This window comes from Ornithorhynchus anatinus, chromosome X5 (assembly GCF_004115215.2).
Source record: "Ornithorhynchus anatinus isolate Pmale09 chromosome X5, mOrnAna1.pri.v4, whole genome shotgun sequence".
Classification (NCBI taxonomy): Eukaryota; Metazoa; Chordata; class Mammalia; order Monotremata; family Ornithorhynchidae; genus Ornithorhynchus; species Ornithorhynchus anatinus.
Window position 1 is genome coordinate 2,086,020 of NC_041753.1, and position 14,091 is coordinate 2,100,110.

Sequence of the window (14,091 nt, forward strand, 5' to 3'; positions counted from 1 at the left end):
CGGAGGCAGCCCGGGTGGGCCGAGGCGGGGGGGGGGGGGGGGGGGGGGGCAGAAGCCACCGGACGCCAGGGCCCTCGGGCTGGCTGTCGCGTGGACCTACCTGGCCTCTCCCCAACCACCTCTCTTGCCTCCCAGACTCGGCTCGACGCCCTCCCACCCGCCGTCCCCCCGCCCTCCGGACACCCCTCACCTCGGGGTGCTGCCACGCGGGAGGAGGAGGAGGAAGAGGAGGCGAATGGCCGAGCCGGGGCCGGGCGGCCCCCGGGGTCCGCGGGCGGGGTGAGGGACGCCGGCCGGGGGGGGTCCACTTACGAGGGACTTTCTTGAAAACCGTCTGGCACATGAAATGCTGGAACCGCTCGGCGTAGAAGCCCGGCCTGTGCACCGACACCGTGTCCTGCCGGGGGGAGAGGCAGGGGCCGGGGGTCAGGACGGGCGCGGGGTCCCGGCCGAAAGGGGTGAGGAAGAGGGGTCCCCGCGTCCCGAGGGGGAGGGGAGGGGAGCGGCGGGGGGCCGACGGCGGAAGGGTCGCGCGCCTGGCTCCACTCACCCCGTCGTGAACCAGGGCTTTCCAGGAATGCTCCAGCTTCTTCATGAACCTGCCGGGCGCCGGGGGGGGGGGACCGGAGTCAGCCGGGCCGCACAAGGGCGGTGCCACGGGGGCCCGGAGCTCCGTCCACCCCCGGGCCCGCTCCCCAAGGGGACGGGGGTGGGGACGGAGGGAGGCCGGACGAGGCCGGCGGTGGCTAGTGACTCGGGCGAGGCAGCTGCCCCCGCGGGGGAGGGGAGCCGCCGGCCAGTTGACCCGCCCCCGACCCTCCCTCGGCCCGACCCGGGTCCCCGGCCGCCGCCCCCGATCCTCCCTCGGCCCGCCCGGGTCTTCCCCGAGGTGGGAAGGGGCGCCCGGGCCCGGCCCCTCACCTGTAGGACTGTAGGACGTCGATGATGCCGATGTAGAGCAGCAGCCGCTCCCCTTTGTGATTGCGGGCGGGGATGCCGCCCATCCTGGGGGGCACAGGGAGGGGGTCAGGGCGAGGCGCCCGGGCGCCGGTCGCCCTCCCCAGCCCCGGCCCGGCCTCCGGCCCCCCGGCACGTACTGGTCGTCGGTCTCGACGGTGCCCCCGCGTCGGGCCTCGCCCTGGATGGACTCCATGGCGGTGGAGTAGAGGGCCTTCTGGGCGGCCGGCTTGCGCGTGTCGGCGGCGGGGCCGCCGGGGTCGGCCGGGGCCCGCTCGCGCTGGGCGTGCTCCATGTTGTGGATGGACACCAGCAGGCTGTAGTCCATGATCTTGAAGCTCTGCAGCACCTGCGGGGAAGGCGCCCGCCGGGACCCACTCAGAGCCGAGTCCTCGTGGCCCCATCGGCCCCCAGCCGAGCCACCGAGCCATCGGGTGTCTCGGGCGCTCACTGGGTGTGGAACGCCGAACTAAGCGCGGGGGCGAGGGCGGGATAACAGAGTTGGCGGACCCGTGGTTGAATGCGTCTGCTATACTGCATTGTACTCTCCCAGGCAAGTGATACAGTGCTCAGCGCAGAGTAAGCGCTCGATAAATACCGCCGACTCCCTTCCCGTTCGTATCCGACAACTATCCCCCAACTTCAGAGCCTTATCGAAGCCCCATCTCCTCCACGAGGCCATCCCTGACTGAGCCCTCCGCTCCTCCCGCTCCCTTCCGCGTCGCCCCGACTCGCTCCCTTTACTCGGCCCCCGTCCCGGTCCCACGACGCTTACGTCCGCGTCCATCATTCGTTTCTATTAATGCCCGTCTCCCCCTTTGGGCTGTCGGCTCGTGGCGGGCGGCGAACGTGCCCGTTACACTGTCACGCTGTACTCCTCTAAGTGCTCAGGACAGTGCTCTGCACACAGGAGGCTACGGTGGGGCGGGGGGAGAGCGATCGTCCGTCGGACGCGAAGGGTGGGGGGGACGTCCCGGGCCCGGAGGCGGGCATCGAAGAGGGGACCCGGCCTCCCCGACCGCCCGTCGCCGCACCAGGCAGTCGCGCTGAAGGGTCTTGCAGAGGGCGGAGTACATGTCGGTGTCCAGGAGGAGCCCGTCGGGCAGGTCCTGGAGGAAGTCCAGGTCCTTGAAGGTGGGGAAGGTCTTGTCGCGCTCCTTGGGCGAGGCGCGCCGCTTGTACGTGGACCCCTTCAGGTCGTAGCGGGCCTGCATGCGCACCGAGCGCGGCAGCAGGTTGTTCATGACCACGATGCGGATGTTCTTGCCGCCCGCCTGCACGCAGTACAGCCCGTAGAACTTGGGCAGCAGCGTCCGCGGGTTCTGGTTCAGATTCTGCAGGGGCGGGGCGGGGCCGGGCCGGGGAGCGGGAGGGAGACGCGCACACGGAGACGGACGGACAGAGAGAACGGCGGGGAGCCGGTGAGCGGGGGCGCCCGTGCCCTCCGGGGTCGAGGGTCAGGGACGCGTTCACGGAGCAGCGCTAACTGGTCTCTGGTAAGCTCTCGCTAGGCGCCGGGCCTCTTACTAAGCGCCGGGGGGGATACGAGCAAAATGGGGCTGGACGCGGTCCCCGTCCCCCGGGGGGCCCAGTCCTCATCCCCATCTTGCGGAAGAGGGGACCGAGGCCCAGAGAGGTGAAGCGACTTGCCCAGGGTCACACGGCAGACCCGCAGCAGAGCCGGGATTAGAAGCCGTGACCTTCTGACGCCAAGGCCCGTGCTCTGGCCGGTCCGCCCCGCTGCCGGGTACGGCGGGGTCGGTGAAGGGCCCCGGCCCCACCACCCCCAATCCCGGGGCTGGGGCGGAGCGGGCGGACCCCCTCACCATGTAGTAGCCGGGGAGCAGCTTCTGCAGGAACTCGGCCTCCTTGTGCTGCACCGTCTTGATGATGAACTCGTCGTCGCTGGACACGTAGAAGATGGAGCCGCTGGCTCCCGAGTTACACAGCTCGATGAGCGGCTCGCTGCACAGGGAGTACTGGCGGGCCCGGGTCGAGGACGCCCGACGGAGGCGGGGAGGGGACAGCGGGGTCAGGCCCGGGGCCCGCCCGGACCCCGCCGATCCCCCTCCCCCGGGGCACCTTCGGCCTCCACGGGGAGGGCGCGGAGTCCGTGCCCGCCCCCGCCGCCCCCAGCTGCTCACCAGGTAGTCGTCGGGCCGGATGCCGAACAGCTCCCGGAAGTAGCGGAAGGCCACGGGGGCGTACGTCTTGAAGCGGAAGTCGTTGTAGTGATGGGCGGGTGTCAGGTTGCTGCCCTCGCTGCGGACAAGGGGAGGGGTGAGGCCGGGGCCGGCCGGGGAGCGGGGAGCGCCCACCCCGCCCCCGCGCCCGTCCCCGCTCCCCGGCCTGCCGGGTCGGGGCCCGTGGGCGACCGTACCCGGGGAAGAAGATGCTCTCCACCACGTAGAAGTCCTGCATCAGCACGTCGCGCTCGGGTTTGGTGCTCAGGCTGCCCACGGTGTGGGTGATGCCCAGCTGGATGGCACCTTTCAGGGCGGACGAGGTGGTCTGTGGGGAACGAGGGGAGGGAGTGGAGCTCGCCAGAGGGACGGAGCTTGGTGTGCAGAGTGTGTGTGTGTGTGAGACTGGGGGGGGGGGGGGCGTGGAATCAGTGAGATGAGCCACCCCCCTCCCCTGGCCATCACTATGCTGACCAGGGCCTTGGGCGCTAAGATCGGGCTCCTCACCTCCCTCTCCCCCAATCCTAGGCTTGCTCGCGAGCAGCCCGTGCAAGCAGCCCACGCGAGCAGCCCGTGGACACGTGTGTCCGTGTCAGCCTGGCCCCGGGGCCTGCCTCCAAAGCAGGGGGCCGGGAGGACGGGGACCCCGACCGCCCGCTGGCTCCCCACCGCTCCCCGCCCTCTGAGGGGCACGGGAGGGAAGCGGGGTGTGGGCCTACGGGCGCCCGCTCCCCAGGCCGGGGGGATGGGGACGGGGGCGGGGGCCGGCCGGACCCACCTTCTTGTAAGTGGTCTCTCCGGTGGAATCCACCCCCCGGTGGCCAATCTTCTTGATGGTCAGTAGGCCGGGCTGGCTGGACGAGCCGGGCACCTGGGGGAGGGGGGCGCGGGGGAGGTGAGGCCCCGCGGGGCCGGGGCCCGGTTGGGGGGTCCCAGGTGCCCCTCGTCCCTCGTCTCTCCAGGACGGGGTGAGGGAGAGGGGGCGAGGCCGACCTGACCACCCCCCACCCAGGAAACCCCACCCAGCTGGGCGGACGAGGGGGGACGAGGCCCCCGGCTGGTTGACGCCAAGGTCGGGGACGGCCGGGGCAAAGGGTGACGACCCCACTCTTGAGGGGCCTCCCCCTCTCCCCGCCAACCAAGGCTGCTTCGGTTCTTCGTTCCGGGCCCTGGGGCGGGGAGGGGGCTGATCCGTCACGGGACGAGGGAAGGACCCACCAGAGTTCGGCACGCCTCCCCCACCGCCTCCCCAGTCCCCGACCCCAGGGGTCCCCCACCGCCCCCCAGGTTCCCCACCACCTCTCCGCCCCCAGCCCCTACCTCCGGAGTCAGGGATTTCTTGAAAGTGGCAGAGCCTGTGGGCGATGGGGAGAAGAGAAAACAGGTTGTTCAGAGCCCCCCGACCGGGGAACACCTGGCCCGGCCCGGCCCGGCCCTGCCCTGGTGGTGCCCTCGTGATGCCCAGGCGCGATCTCCCTCTCCCTGAGAGAGGGGGATATGACCCTCCCAACCCAAGCCCTTTCCCCGAACCCGACCTGACCCCCCACTCCGACCTTCCCTTCCCACCGGTACCCCGTCCCCCATGTGTACGAGGGGCGGGGGAGGCCGGGAGACCCTCTGGGGGTCTCAAAATGACACAACCGTGTGTACGCGGTGTGTGTGGGCACGTGTGTGCACGTGCACGGCGATGGTGGGGTGGGCCTATCAACTGATAAGCGGGAAATAATAACGATAATGACGATGGTATTCGTTAAGCGCTTACTGTGCGCCAAGCACTGTTCTAAGTGTGTCTGTTGTATTGTTACACTGCATTTTCCCAAGCGCTCAGTATAGCGCCGTGCACACAGTAAGGGCTCGATAAATACGACCCGCAGACTGACTGGCATTTCCCGGCCTGCTCCCGGCCCCCTCCCTCCCGCGGTCCTCTGCCATTTCTAGCTCATCCCACGGTCTTCTATGACCCAAGGGGGGGGGGGGGGGCCTCTCAGTTTTCCCCACCCCTCCCCACGGCACTACATCGTCCAAGGGTGGGAGCGATGGGCCTGGGGGGCGGGAGGGGGCGGAGAGCGGACGGCCACGGCCGCCCGAGACATTGGGAGTTTGCTGGGGAGACTAAGAGGATGGGGAGGGAGGGGGCTCCTCTCCGTCGGCCCCTCCCCTTGTCCCGAGGAGCAGCCTGCGGAAGGGAGGAATTTTTAAGCCCTGACACTATGTACCCGTGTGCAAACAGGCACATGCGCAGTACACGCGCGCACACGCCCCCGACCCCCCGGGGAATCAAGTGGTCCCGGCAGGGCAACGACCCCCGCTGATCTACGATGAACGCCTCGCTCCGGTGGATGTTTGTCTTCGGCCCCACAGACTGACGGTGGGTGGAGAGAGACTCTGGGTGTGTGTGCGCGTGTCCCCCCGGCCGTCCCGCTGAACCCCCCCACCCCACCCGGGACTCCCGCGAGGATCGGGCCGCTCCCGGCCCCGAGACCGACTCCCAGCCGTGCCCGGGCCCGCACGGTCCCGGGGGCCCCCCCGCCCCCGGGCTCTGCCGAGCGGCGGGCACAAGGCGGGGGTCCTTGCGGCCTCGGGGGACCCCCCTCCCACCCACCCCCGGCAGGCTACGGCGAGTTAGAGGCTCCCCGCAAACGCAACGCTGCACGGCCCCGCCCCCGTCACACTGCGCCCCAAGCGCCGTCCCTGCCCACCCCGAGCGGGTTACGGGGGGGCGCGGAGGGGGAGGGGGAGGCTGGCTGCTCGGGGCTCCGAGAAAGCGGGGGGAGGTTGGGGTGCGGCAGGAGCCGTAGAGAGCGCGCACACGCACACACCGGCTCTACCTCTCTCGCAGCTCACCCCACAGCACAGAACACGGAGACCTGGATTGGAGGGGTGGAGAACACAACCCGCCATTACCGGACCCTCTTGAGGAGGGGGGGAGAGGTGGGGCGGCGGACCCCCGCCCGGAGCGGAGACGATCCCCGACCCCCGACGCCCCCCGATCTCGGCATCCCCCTCGGCCGGCCCGGGCCCCCGCTAGCCGGCGTTCCGGCCCTCGTCCGAAAAGTGGACATTAAGACTGTGAGCCCCACAGCGGGCAACCTAATTACCCTATATCTACCCCAACGCTTACAACAGTGCTCGGCCCAGAGGAAGAGCTTAACGGACGCCACCATCCTTGCGACGATTGGGATCCGTGGGCTCCAACCCGCCCGGCACTTGCGGCCCCCTCCTCGCTCTGCCTCCCACACTCACTGCCTGGCAGGGAGGGAAGCAGCGTGGCCTGGTGGGTAGATCCCGGGCCCGGGAGTCAGAAGGACCTGAGTTCTAATCCCGGCTGCGCCGCTTGCCCGCCGGGGGCCTCACTTCCCCATCTGCAAAATGGGGGTGAAGACTGGGAGCTCCCTTGTGGGACAAGCACTGTGTCTGATTAACTTGTATCTGTCCCAGCGCTTGATGCGGTGCCTGGCACATAGTGAGCGCTTAACCGATGCCATGAGAAAGGGAGCAGAAAAGGAGAGAGAGCGAGAGGCAGACTGGGGGACCCGGTCCGGCCAGGAAACCCTAAATCCGTGTTCAGTGGTGGCGGGGTTGGTACACGCCTCTGATTTGGGGATATCCCCGTCAGAGCTCGGCTCCAAGGGGGTCATTTTATGGGGTGGGGAGGGGCTGGGGCTCTTGGGGACAGAAGGCGAGACCCCCCCACCCACCCCTACACACACCCACCCCCTCCATGTGCCACCCCCAGCCTTGACTGGATTGGGGACAAACCCTGAAATGATGAGATCCACTTTCCACCCCTGGGGTGGCCCCCTCCGCCCACCCACAGGTCCCAGCCTCTGCCTCCTCAGTGGTTCACTCGACAGGACTGACTGAGGCCTCTACCGCGTGCGGGGCACTGGACTGAACGCTCGAAAGCATAAGGCAGAGTCAGCAACTACGGTCCCCGACCTGAGGGAGCGTCGGGTCTTAGGCTGTGGGGGGAAGGGAGGGGACGCAAGGCGATCAAACGGCCGACCGGCGGGGGCAACCACTCTGGCCTGTGCCCAGTCACCCACAACTCATTCCTTGGGCACCTTCCGGCCTCTGGTTTGGGGGTCCCCGCCACCCACCAGAAGAGGACGGGGTTCCGGGCCCCCGACAACCCTGGCTCCTGCAGGTCTGAAGGGGACGTGTTTTGGCGGCGAGGACGGCACAGCAAAAGCCGCCAATGGCCCCCAACGTCCCCCTGCCCCCCCAAAAGCTGCCAGCCATATTTTCAGAAGCAAAATAAAATGCACAGGTCCGCACGCACTCTCTCTGTCTCTCTCACATATTTCAGCTGCACCCCTCTTCCCCAGGTCCAGAAACTGTGGGAGAGAGGAGCGGGAGGAGAAATTGGCCGGAGGTTTGGTCCCGAGCTACCCCGAACCCGGTCGGCTGGGCGACCTCGGCCAGGCCACTAAACCCCTCGGGGGCTTCGCCTTCCTCCTCTGGAAGATGGGGGTGAGACATCGGTTCTCCCTCCCTCTCCGACGGCAAGCCCCGGGTGGGCCCGAGGACCCGGCTCGTCCGATCGTGTCGCAACCGACCCCGCGTTTAGCACAGAGTGAGCGTTCGGTAGATCTGCTAATTATTAGTTTCAAGCTTGTGAGATGGATTTCCGCCCCTCCGCCCCCCGGCCCAGTCTCGGATTACAAAACGACGAAGCCGTCTACGCTCGAGACCCCCCCGCCCACACGCACTCATACACGCAAGCCCACCCAGGGACGGCGTCGGGAGTCCCAGGGAGGGGCCGGAGGATGCGGGGGTGGCGGGAGGGAGAGAAGAGTCACCGAGGGCGGATGTTTGATGGCCACGGTCACTCCTAAACCCGTCCTCCCGGGGTCACCGTGACTCACCCCTTCGGGCTCCCCACTGGTAGGAGCTTCCAGGTTTAACCCAGTTTCCCGCCGGGGAAGGTGGCAATTTCTCCCCCTTCTCCGTCGCTTACCGTCGTCGATGTTGTCATTACTATTATTATTATCGCTATCGTTGTCATTACTGTTATTATTATCGCTATCGTCGTCGTCGTTATTTATCTGAGGCGGGCGGGCGGAGTCACGCTCCCTGTGCCCGGCCAGCTTGGGTGGGGGGAAGGGGTCCCCCTCAATGGGTGGAGCTGAGGGGGCGGGCCTGGGACCCCTCTCTCGTTACTCCCGCGCGAGAAACACACGCACACGTCCAGGAAAATAAGACGGCAGAATGAAGGCGAACCCCCCGGGGCCCCCAAACCGTGGCCGGCCCCCCAAGGCCCCCGATCTCTCCCCTGCCCGCTCGGAAGCCCCCCAGGCCACCTCCCAGGGGCAGCCCCCCTTGGCCACGGGGTCCTCGGGGCCTGACTCCCCGGCCCCCCGACCTACCCCTGCCCCGGCCCTGCTGCCCAACCCCATCAGTCCATGATGTTTATTGCCCCGTCAGCTCCTCGGGCCGGCCAAGCGCACGCCCCTCCGTGCCCGGGGCCGCCGGGGTGTTTCTGCGGCGGGTGGTGGGGCCGCCCCCAGCTCCCTGCCGGGACCCCGGCTCCTCCCCGAGCCCCCCGTCACCGCCCCGGGCCAGGGCCGGTCCTGCTGCCCCCCCAGTCCCCTCACCCCCCTCATCCCTCCCTCCCTCCTTCCCTCCCTCCTTTGGCTCAGCTCCACCGTCCCCTCCCCTCTTCGGGCTCTGAGGGCCCCCTTCACCCCCCCCCCATATCCTCGGACACACAGGGACCCCCCCTTTCCGGCCACACACACACACGCCCCCCCCCCTCCCCCGACCCAGCCCCCCGCGCCCCCCGATTCCCCGGGCCCCCGCAGCGCTGCTCAGACCCCCGCCCCCTTTCATCTCCCACCGGGGGTTCCCTTCTCTCATCCTTCCCCCCCTCCCCAAATACACATCTCTCCCCTCCCCGCCCAGGGCTCCCCCCATCCCTCCCCCCCCCCATTTCAGCTCCCGCCCTCCCCGGCTCCCCCCATCTCTCCCCTCCCCCCCCCCCAGAGCTCCCTTCTATGTCTCCCCTCGCTCCCAGGGCTCCCCCCATCTCTTCCCTCCCCCCCCAAATCCTGCTCTCTCCCCTCCCCGCCCGGGGCTCCCCTAGATCTCTGCCCTCCCCTCCCCGGCGTCCCCCAAACGCGATGGGTCCCCTCGGCTCGGGCCGGGCCGCCGCCGGTCCCAGGGCCCCGGGTTCTCACCTGCGGGGGCCCCGACGCTGGCCCCGGCCTCCAGGGGGGCGGCCCCGACCGGGGCCCCTGAGGAGGCCGTCGCCATCTTGCCGGCCCCCCCGTGCCCGCCGCCGTCTCCTCCTCCGCCTCCGCCTCCTCCTCCTCCTCCTCCGCCGGCGCCGGTTCCGCCCGCCTCAATCTGTCCGGTCCCGCGGGCGTCGACGCTCGGCGTCCGGTTGTGGCCGGCGGGCCGCTCTCCCCCTCTCTCCCCCCGGGCCTCCTCACTTGGCGTCGCCCGGCGGGCTCCGGCCCCGGCTCAGGAACAAACCATTCGGCGGGCGCGGGGGGGTGTGGGGTGGAGGGGGCCGCCTCCCCCGCCTCGGCCGGCTGAAGCGCTCCCTCGGGGCCGCCCTCTTCGTTTGGCCCCGGACGAGCCACACTTCGGAAACCAAAGGGGAGGGGACGGTGAAAAGCCCCGGGTCCGGCTCCGGCCTCCTCTGCCCAGCCACCGCCTGTTTATCGTCCGGCTCCCCACGGGGGGCCGAAGAGGGCGGAAGGCGGCGAAAGGGGAGGGAGGGGGAGGGAGGGAGGGAGGAGGGGAAAAAAAAAACCCGCACCCTGCGCATGCGCTCCCAGCCCTTCGGGAGGGCGGGGACGGCGCCGATCGGGGAGCGGCCGTGCGTCCCGTGACGTCAGACGTAAACGCGCGTGACGAACCCCCTACGTTCCGAGTAATGGCGGCGCGCGCTCCCCGGCCGGCCCCGCCCCGTGACGTCACTCTCCCCTCCTTCCCCCTCCCCCCCCGCTCGTGACCTCCGAGGAGCCTATTAGACTCGAAGGGCTGAGAGGGAGTTCACCTTCCGGGTCAAGGGTCAGAGGGCCTCGGTCTGTCCGTCAACCCTAATACTAGTCATGGTGGTGCTATTCGTTAAGCGCTTACTATGTGCAAAGCCCTGTTCTAAGCGCTGGGGAGGCTACAAGGTTGACACCTTCCCTCAAATGGGGATGGGCTGTGAGCTTCACGTGGGACAACCTGATGACCCTGTATCCACCCCAGCGCTTAAAACAAGGCTCTGCACATAGTAAGCGCTTAACAAATACCAACGTTATTACAAGGTGATCAGTTTGCCCCCCGTGGAGCTCACAGTCTTCATCCCCATTTGACAGATGGGGTCACTGAGGCCCAGAGAACTTATGTGACTCCCCCAAAGTCACACAGCTGACAAGTGGCTGAGCTGGGATTTGAACCCAAGCCCTCTGACTCCCAAGCCCGGGCTCTTTCCACTGAGCCACGCTGCTTCTCATTCATATTGTATTTCATTCATTCACACAATCATATTCATCGAGCTCTTACTGTGTGTGGAGCACTGTACCGAGCGCTTGGGAGAGTACGCTAGAGCGATATAACAGACACATTCCCTGCCCACAGTGAGCTTCCGGTCTAGAGGGGGAGACGGACATTAATAGAAATAAATAAAATGACAGATACGGACAAAAGTGAGGCGGTGCTGGAAGGGGAGGTGAATAAAGGGAGCGAGTCGGGGCAACACAGAAGGGAGTTGAAGAAAAAGAAAAAAGGGTTTAATCTGGGATGACCTCTTGGAGGAGATGGGCCTTCAATAAGGCCCTGAAACGGGGGGAGTTTCACGGAAGGAGAGTAGTTGTCGGAGAGGAGGTGATGATATCAGGATGATGGAGTGTGGTCAGGGTATCCATCCAGGGGAAGAAACAGTGTACACCGTCCTACCTTAGTGGGTTGCCCTTAACGGAGTCTAAGGATCAGCGATGGATTGGATCAAAGGCTCCTGGATTCCCATCGTGGGTTACCAGAGATTGTCGAAGGGTCAGGGACCAATCAGTCAGTGGAATTTACTGAGCGCTTACTATGAACAGATCACTATACTGAGCACTTGGGACAGCATGATAGAATGGAATTAGCAGGTGGGTTCCCTGCCCATAACGAGCTTACGGTCTAGAGGGGGAGACAGACAGTAATATAAATAAATAACTTGTTTATAATATATAATTTAAATATATATAAATAAATTCAATAGTATTCCATAGTATAAATTCAAAATACATACATAAGTGCTGTGGGGTTAAGGGTGGGGCGAGTACCGAGTGTACAAAGGTCACAGAGCCAAGAGCATAGATGACGCAGAAGGGAGAGCGAGTGGGGGAAAAGAGAGCTTAATCGGGAAAGGCCTCTTGGAGGAGATGTGACCTTAGTCATGCTTTGAAGGTGGAGAGAGTGGTGGTCTGGTGTTTATGGACGGGGACGGAGTTCCAGGCTAGGGGGAGGATGTGGGGAAGGTCCACCGTGCAGTGCCTGGCCTTAGGGTGCTTTAGCACACGAGATCCCAGCCCTCCCCATCTTCAAAGCCCTCCTGAAATGCCACCCCCTCCCTCCAGCCCCGACCTCACCCTCGGATTTGCTCCCTTTCTTCATCCCTCCCTCAGCCCCACAACCCTAACATCCATCTGCATCACATATTTATTTCTACTGTAAGCTCCCTGTCCGCAGGGAACGTGTCTACCGACTCTGTTAGACCGTCCCCGCCCAAACGCTTTACCCAGTGATCTGCACCCAATAAGCGTTCAATCAATACAATGGGTTGATTGATTAGCCCTCGACACCCCAAGACATTCCAACCCAACCACCAGGTACTGCATGGATGCACACGTGTGAATACGTTTATTTGATTAAACATTCAATTTGATTTTTTTTCTGATTCCATCGACTGTAAATGTTTTTTGGTTTTACTCTCCCAAGTGCTTATCAATCAATCAATCATATTTATAGAGCACTTCCTACGTGCAGAGCACTGGACTAAGAGCTTGGGAGAGTAATAATAATAATAGTAATAATGATACTTGTAAAGGGCCTACTATCTGCCAAGCACTGTTCTATGGGCTGGGGTAAATACAAGGTAATCAGGTTGTTCCACATGGGGCCCACAGTCTTAATCCCCATTTTACAGATGAGGTCACTGAGGCACAGAGAAGTGAAGCGACTTGCCCAAAGTCACACAGCTGACAAGAGGCGGAGCCAGGATTCATTCAATTCATTCATTCATTCAATCCTATTTATTGAGTTCTTACTGTGTGCAGAGCACTGGATTAGGCGTTTGGAAAGTACAATTCAGCAACAAAGAGAGACAATCCCTTCCCACAGTGGGCTCACAGTCTAGAAAGGGGAATTCAACACAGTTTAGAACCCACGACCTGTGACTCCCAAGCCCGTGTTCTTTCCACTAAGCCATTCTGCTTCTCTAACAGCACATTACATTACATTACAACAGAAATAGCAGACCTGTTCTCTGCCCCTAATGAGTTTACAATCTAGAGGGGAAGACAGACATTAATATAAATAAATAAATCGGGATTCAATCAGTGGTATTTAATCAGCACATACTGTGTGCAGAACAATGTAGTAAACACTTGGGAGAGTACAATACAACAGAATTAGCAGGCTCGTTGACTGCCCATCATGAGTTTCCAGTCTAGAGGGAGGACGGACATTAATATAAATAAATTGGGAATCGGTGGTGTTTGTTGAACACTTACTGGGTGCAGAGAAAGGTACTGCTCTGCCCCTTGTCAGCTGTGTGACTGTGGGCATGTCTCTTCACTTCTCTGTGCCTCAGTTCTCTCATCTGTAAAATGGGGATGAAGACTGTGAGCCTCACGTGGAACAACCTCATTCCCCGGTATCTACCCCAGCGCTTAGAACAGTGCTCTGCACGTAGTAAACGCTTAACAAATACCAACATGATTATTATTATTACTAAGCATTTGGGAGAGAATCCTACAACAGAAAGAGCAGTGTCTAGCGCTTAGAACAGTGCTCTGCACGTAGTAAGCACTTAACAAATGCCATCATTATTATCATTAATTAGCAGAATCTTCCCTCTCCATAATGAGCTTTGAGTCTAGAGGACTGTAGTACAGTAGGAGGAGCAGTGTGGTTCAGTGGAAACAGCCCAGGCTTGGGAGTCACAGGTCATGGGTTCTAATCCCGCTCCGCCTCTTGTCAGCTGTGTGATTTTGGGCAGGTCACTTCACTTCTCTGTGCCCCAGTTACCTCATCTGTAAAACGGGGATTCAGACCGTGAGCCGCCCTGTGGGACAAGCTGATTACCTTGTATCCCCCCCAGTGCTTAGAACAGTGCTTGGCACACAGTAAGCACTTAAGAAATACCATCATCATAATTATTATTAGCAGGAGTCAGTCCATCATATTTATTGAGCACTTACTGACTGTACTAAACGCTTGGAAGAGTACAGTATAAGAAACATAACAGACACAATCCCTCCCCACAACAAGCTTGCAGTCTAGAGGAGTCATCATAGTAGTGGAATGTATCAAGGGCAATCCACTGTACTAAACACTCGGGCAATATAACAGATGCTTAAAAAACTTTCCCTGCCTCCCAAGAGCTTCTACTCTTGCTAATAGTAAAATGGAGAACTATTGATTACTATAGATATATATACACAAATACTCAGGACGGCTGAATATCTCTGTCTGTTTATTATAAATAAATGTTAGGACAGTGCTCTGCAAATAGGAAGTGCTCAGTAAATCCTATTGAATGAATAAATGAGTAAATGCAAAAGTGCAAAAAGTGGCTGGAGGACCCATAAGAATTGTGGATTTTTTTTCTAATGGTATTTGTTGAGAGCTTAAAAAATACCATTAAAGAAAAAAAAACCTAAGGACTGGTGTAGACACAAACTGATCAGGTTGGACCAGTCCCTGTCCTATCCTGTGAGCCCGTCATTGGGCAGGGATTGTCTCT

General features: G+C 62.8%; 1 protein-coding gene across 1 annotated transcript in view; it reads right to left on the bottom strand.

The window, feature by feature from the left end:
* The window catches only part of PIP5K1A (phosphatidylinositol-4-phosphate 5-kinase type 1 alpha), a 10,456-nt gene extending 592 nt beyond the window's left edge, over positions 1–9,864 (bottom strand). Inside the window, exons 1-11 of the mRNA XM_039910857.1 lie at positions 9,320–9,864; positions 4,461–4,495; positions 3,919–4,011; positions 3,338–3,468; positions 3,102–3,219; positions 2,784–2,936; positions 1,992–2,291; positions 1,098–1,306; positions 922–1,005; positions 551–599; positions 60–397 (exon numbers count right to left, since the gene is read on the bottom strand). Coding sequence (XP_039766791.1) covers positions 60–397; positions 551–599; positions 922–1,005; positions 1,098–1,306; positions 1,992–2,291; positions 2,784–2,936; positions 3,102–3,219; positions 3,338–3,468; positions 3,919–4,011; positions 4,461–4,495; positions 9,320–9,395 — 1,586 coding nt within the window. The 5' untranslated portion in view covers positions 9,396–9,864. The remainder of the gene's footprint in view (positions 1–59; positions 398–550; positions 600–921; positions 1,006–1,097; positions 1,307–1,991; positions 2,292–2,783; positions 2,937–3,101; positions 3,220–3,337; positions 3,469–3,918; positions 4,012–4,460; positions 4,496–9,319) is intronic.
* Positions 9,865–14,091: the final 4,227 nt, after the last annotated feature.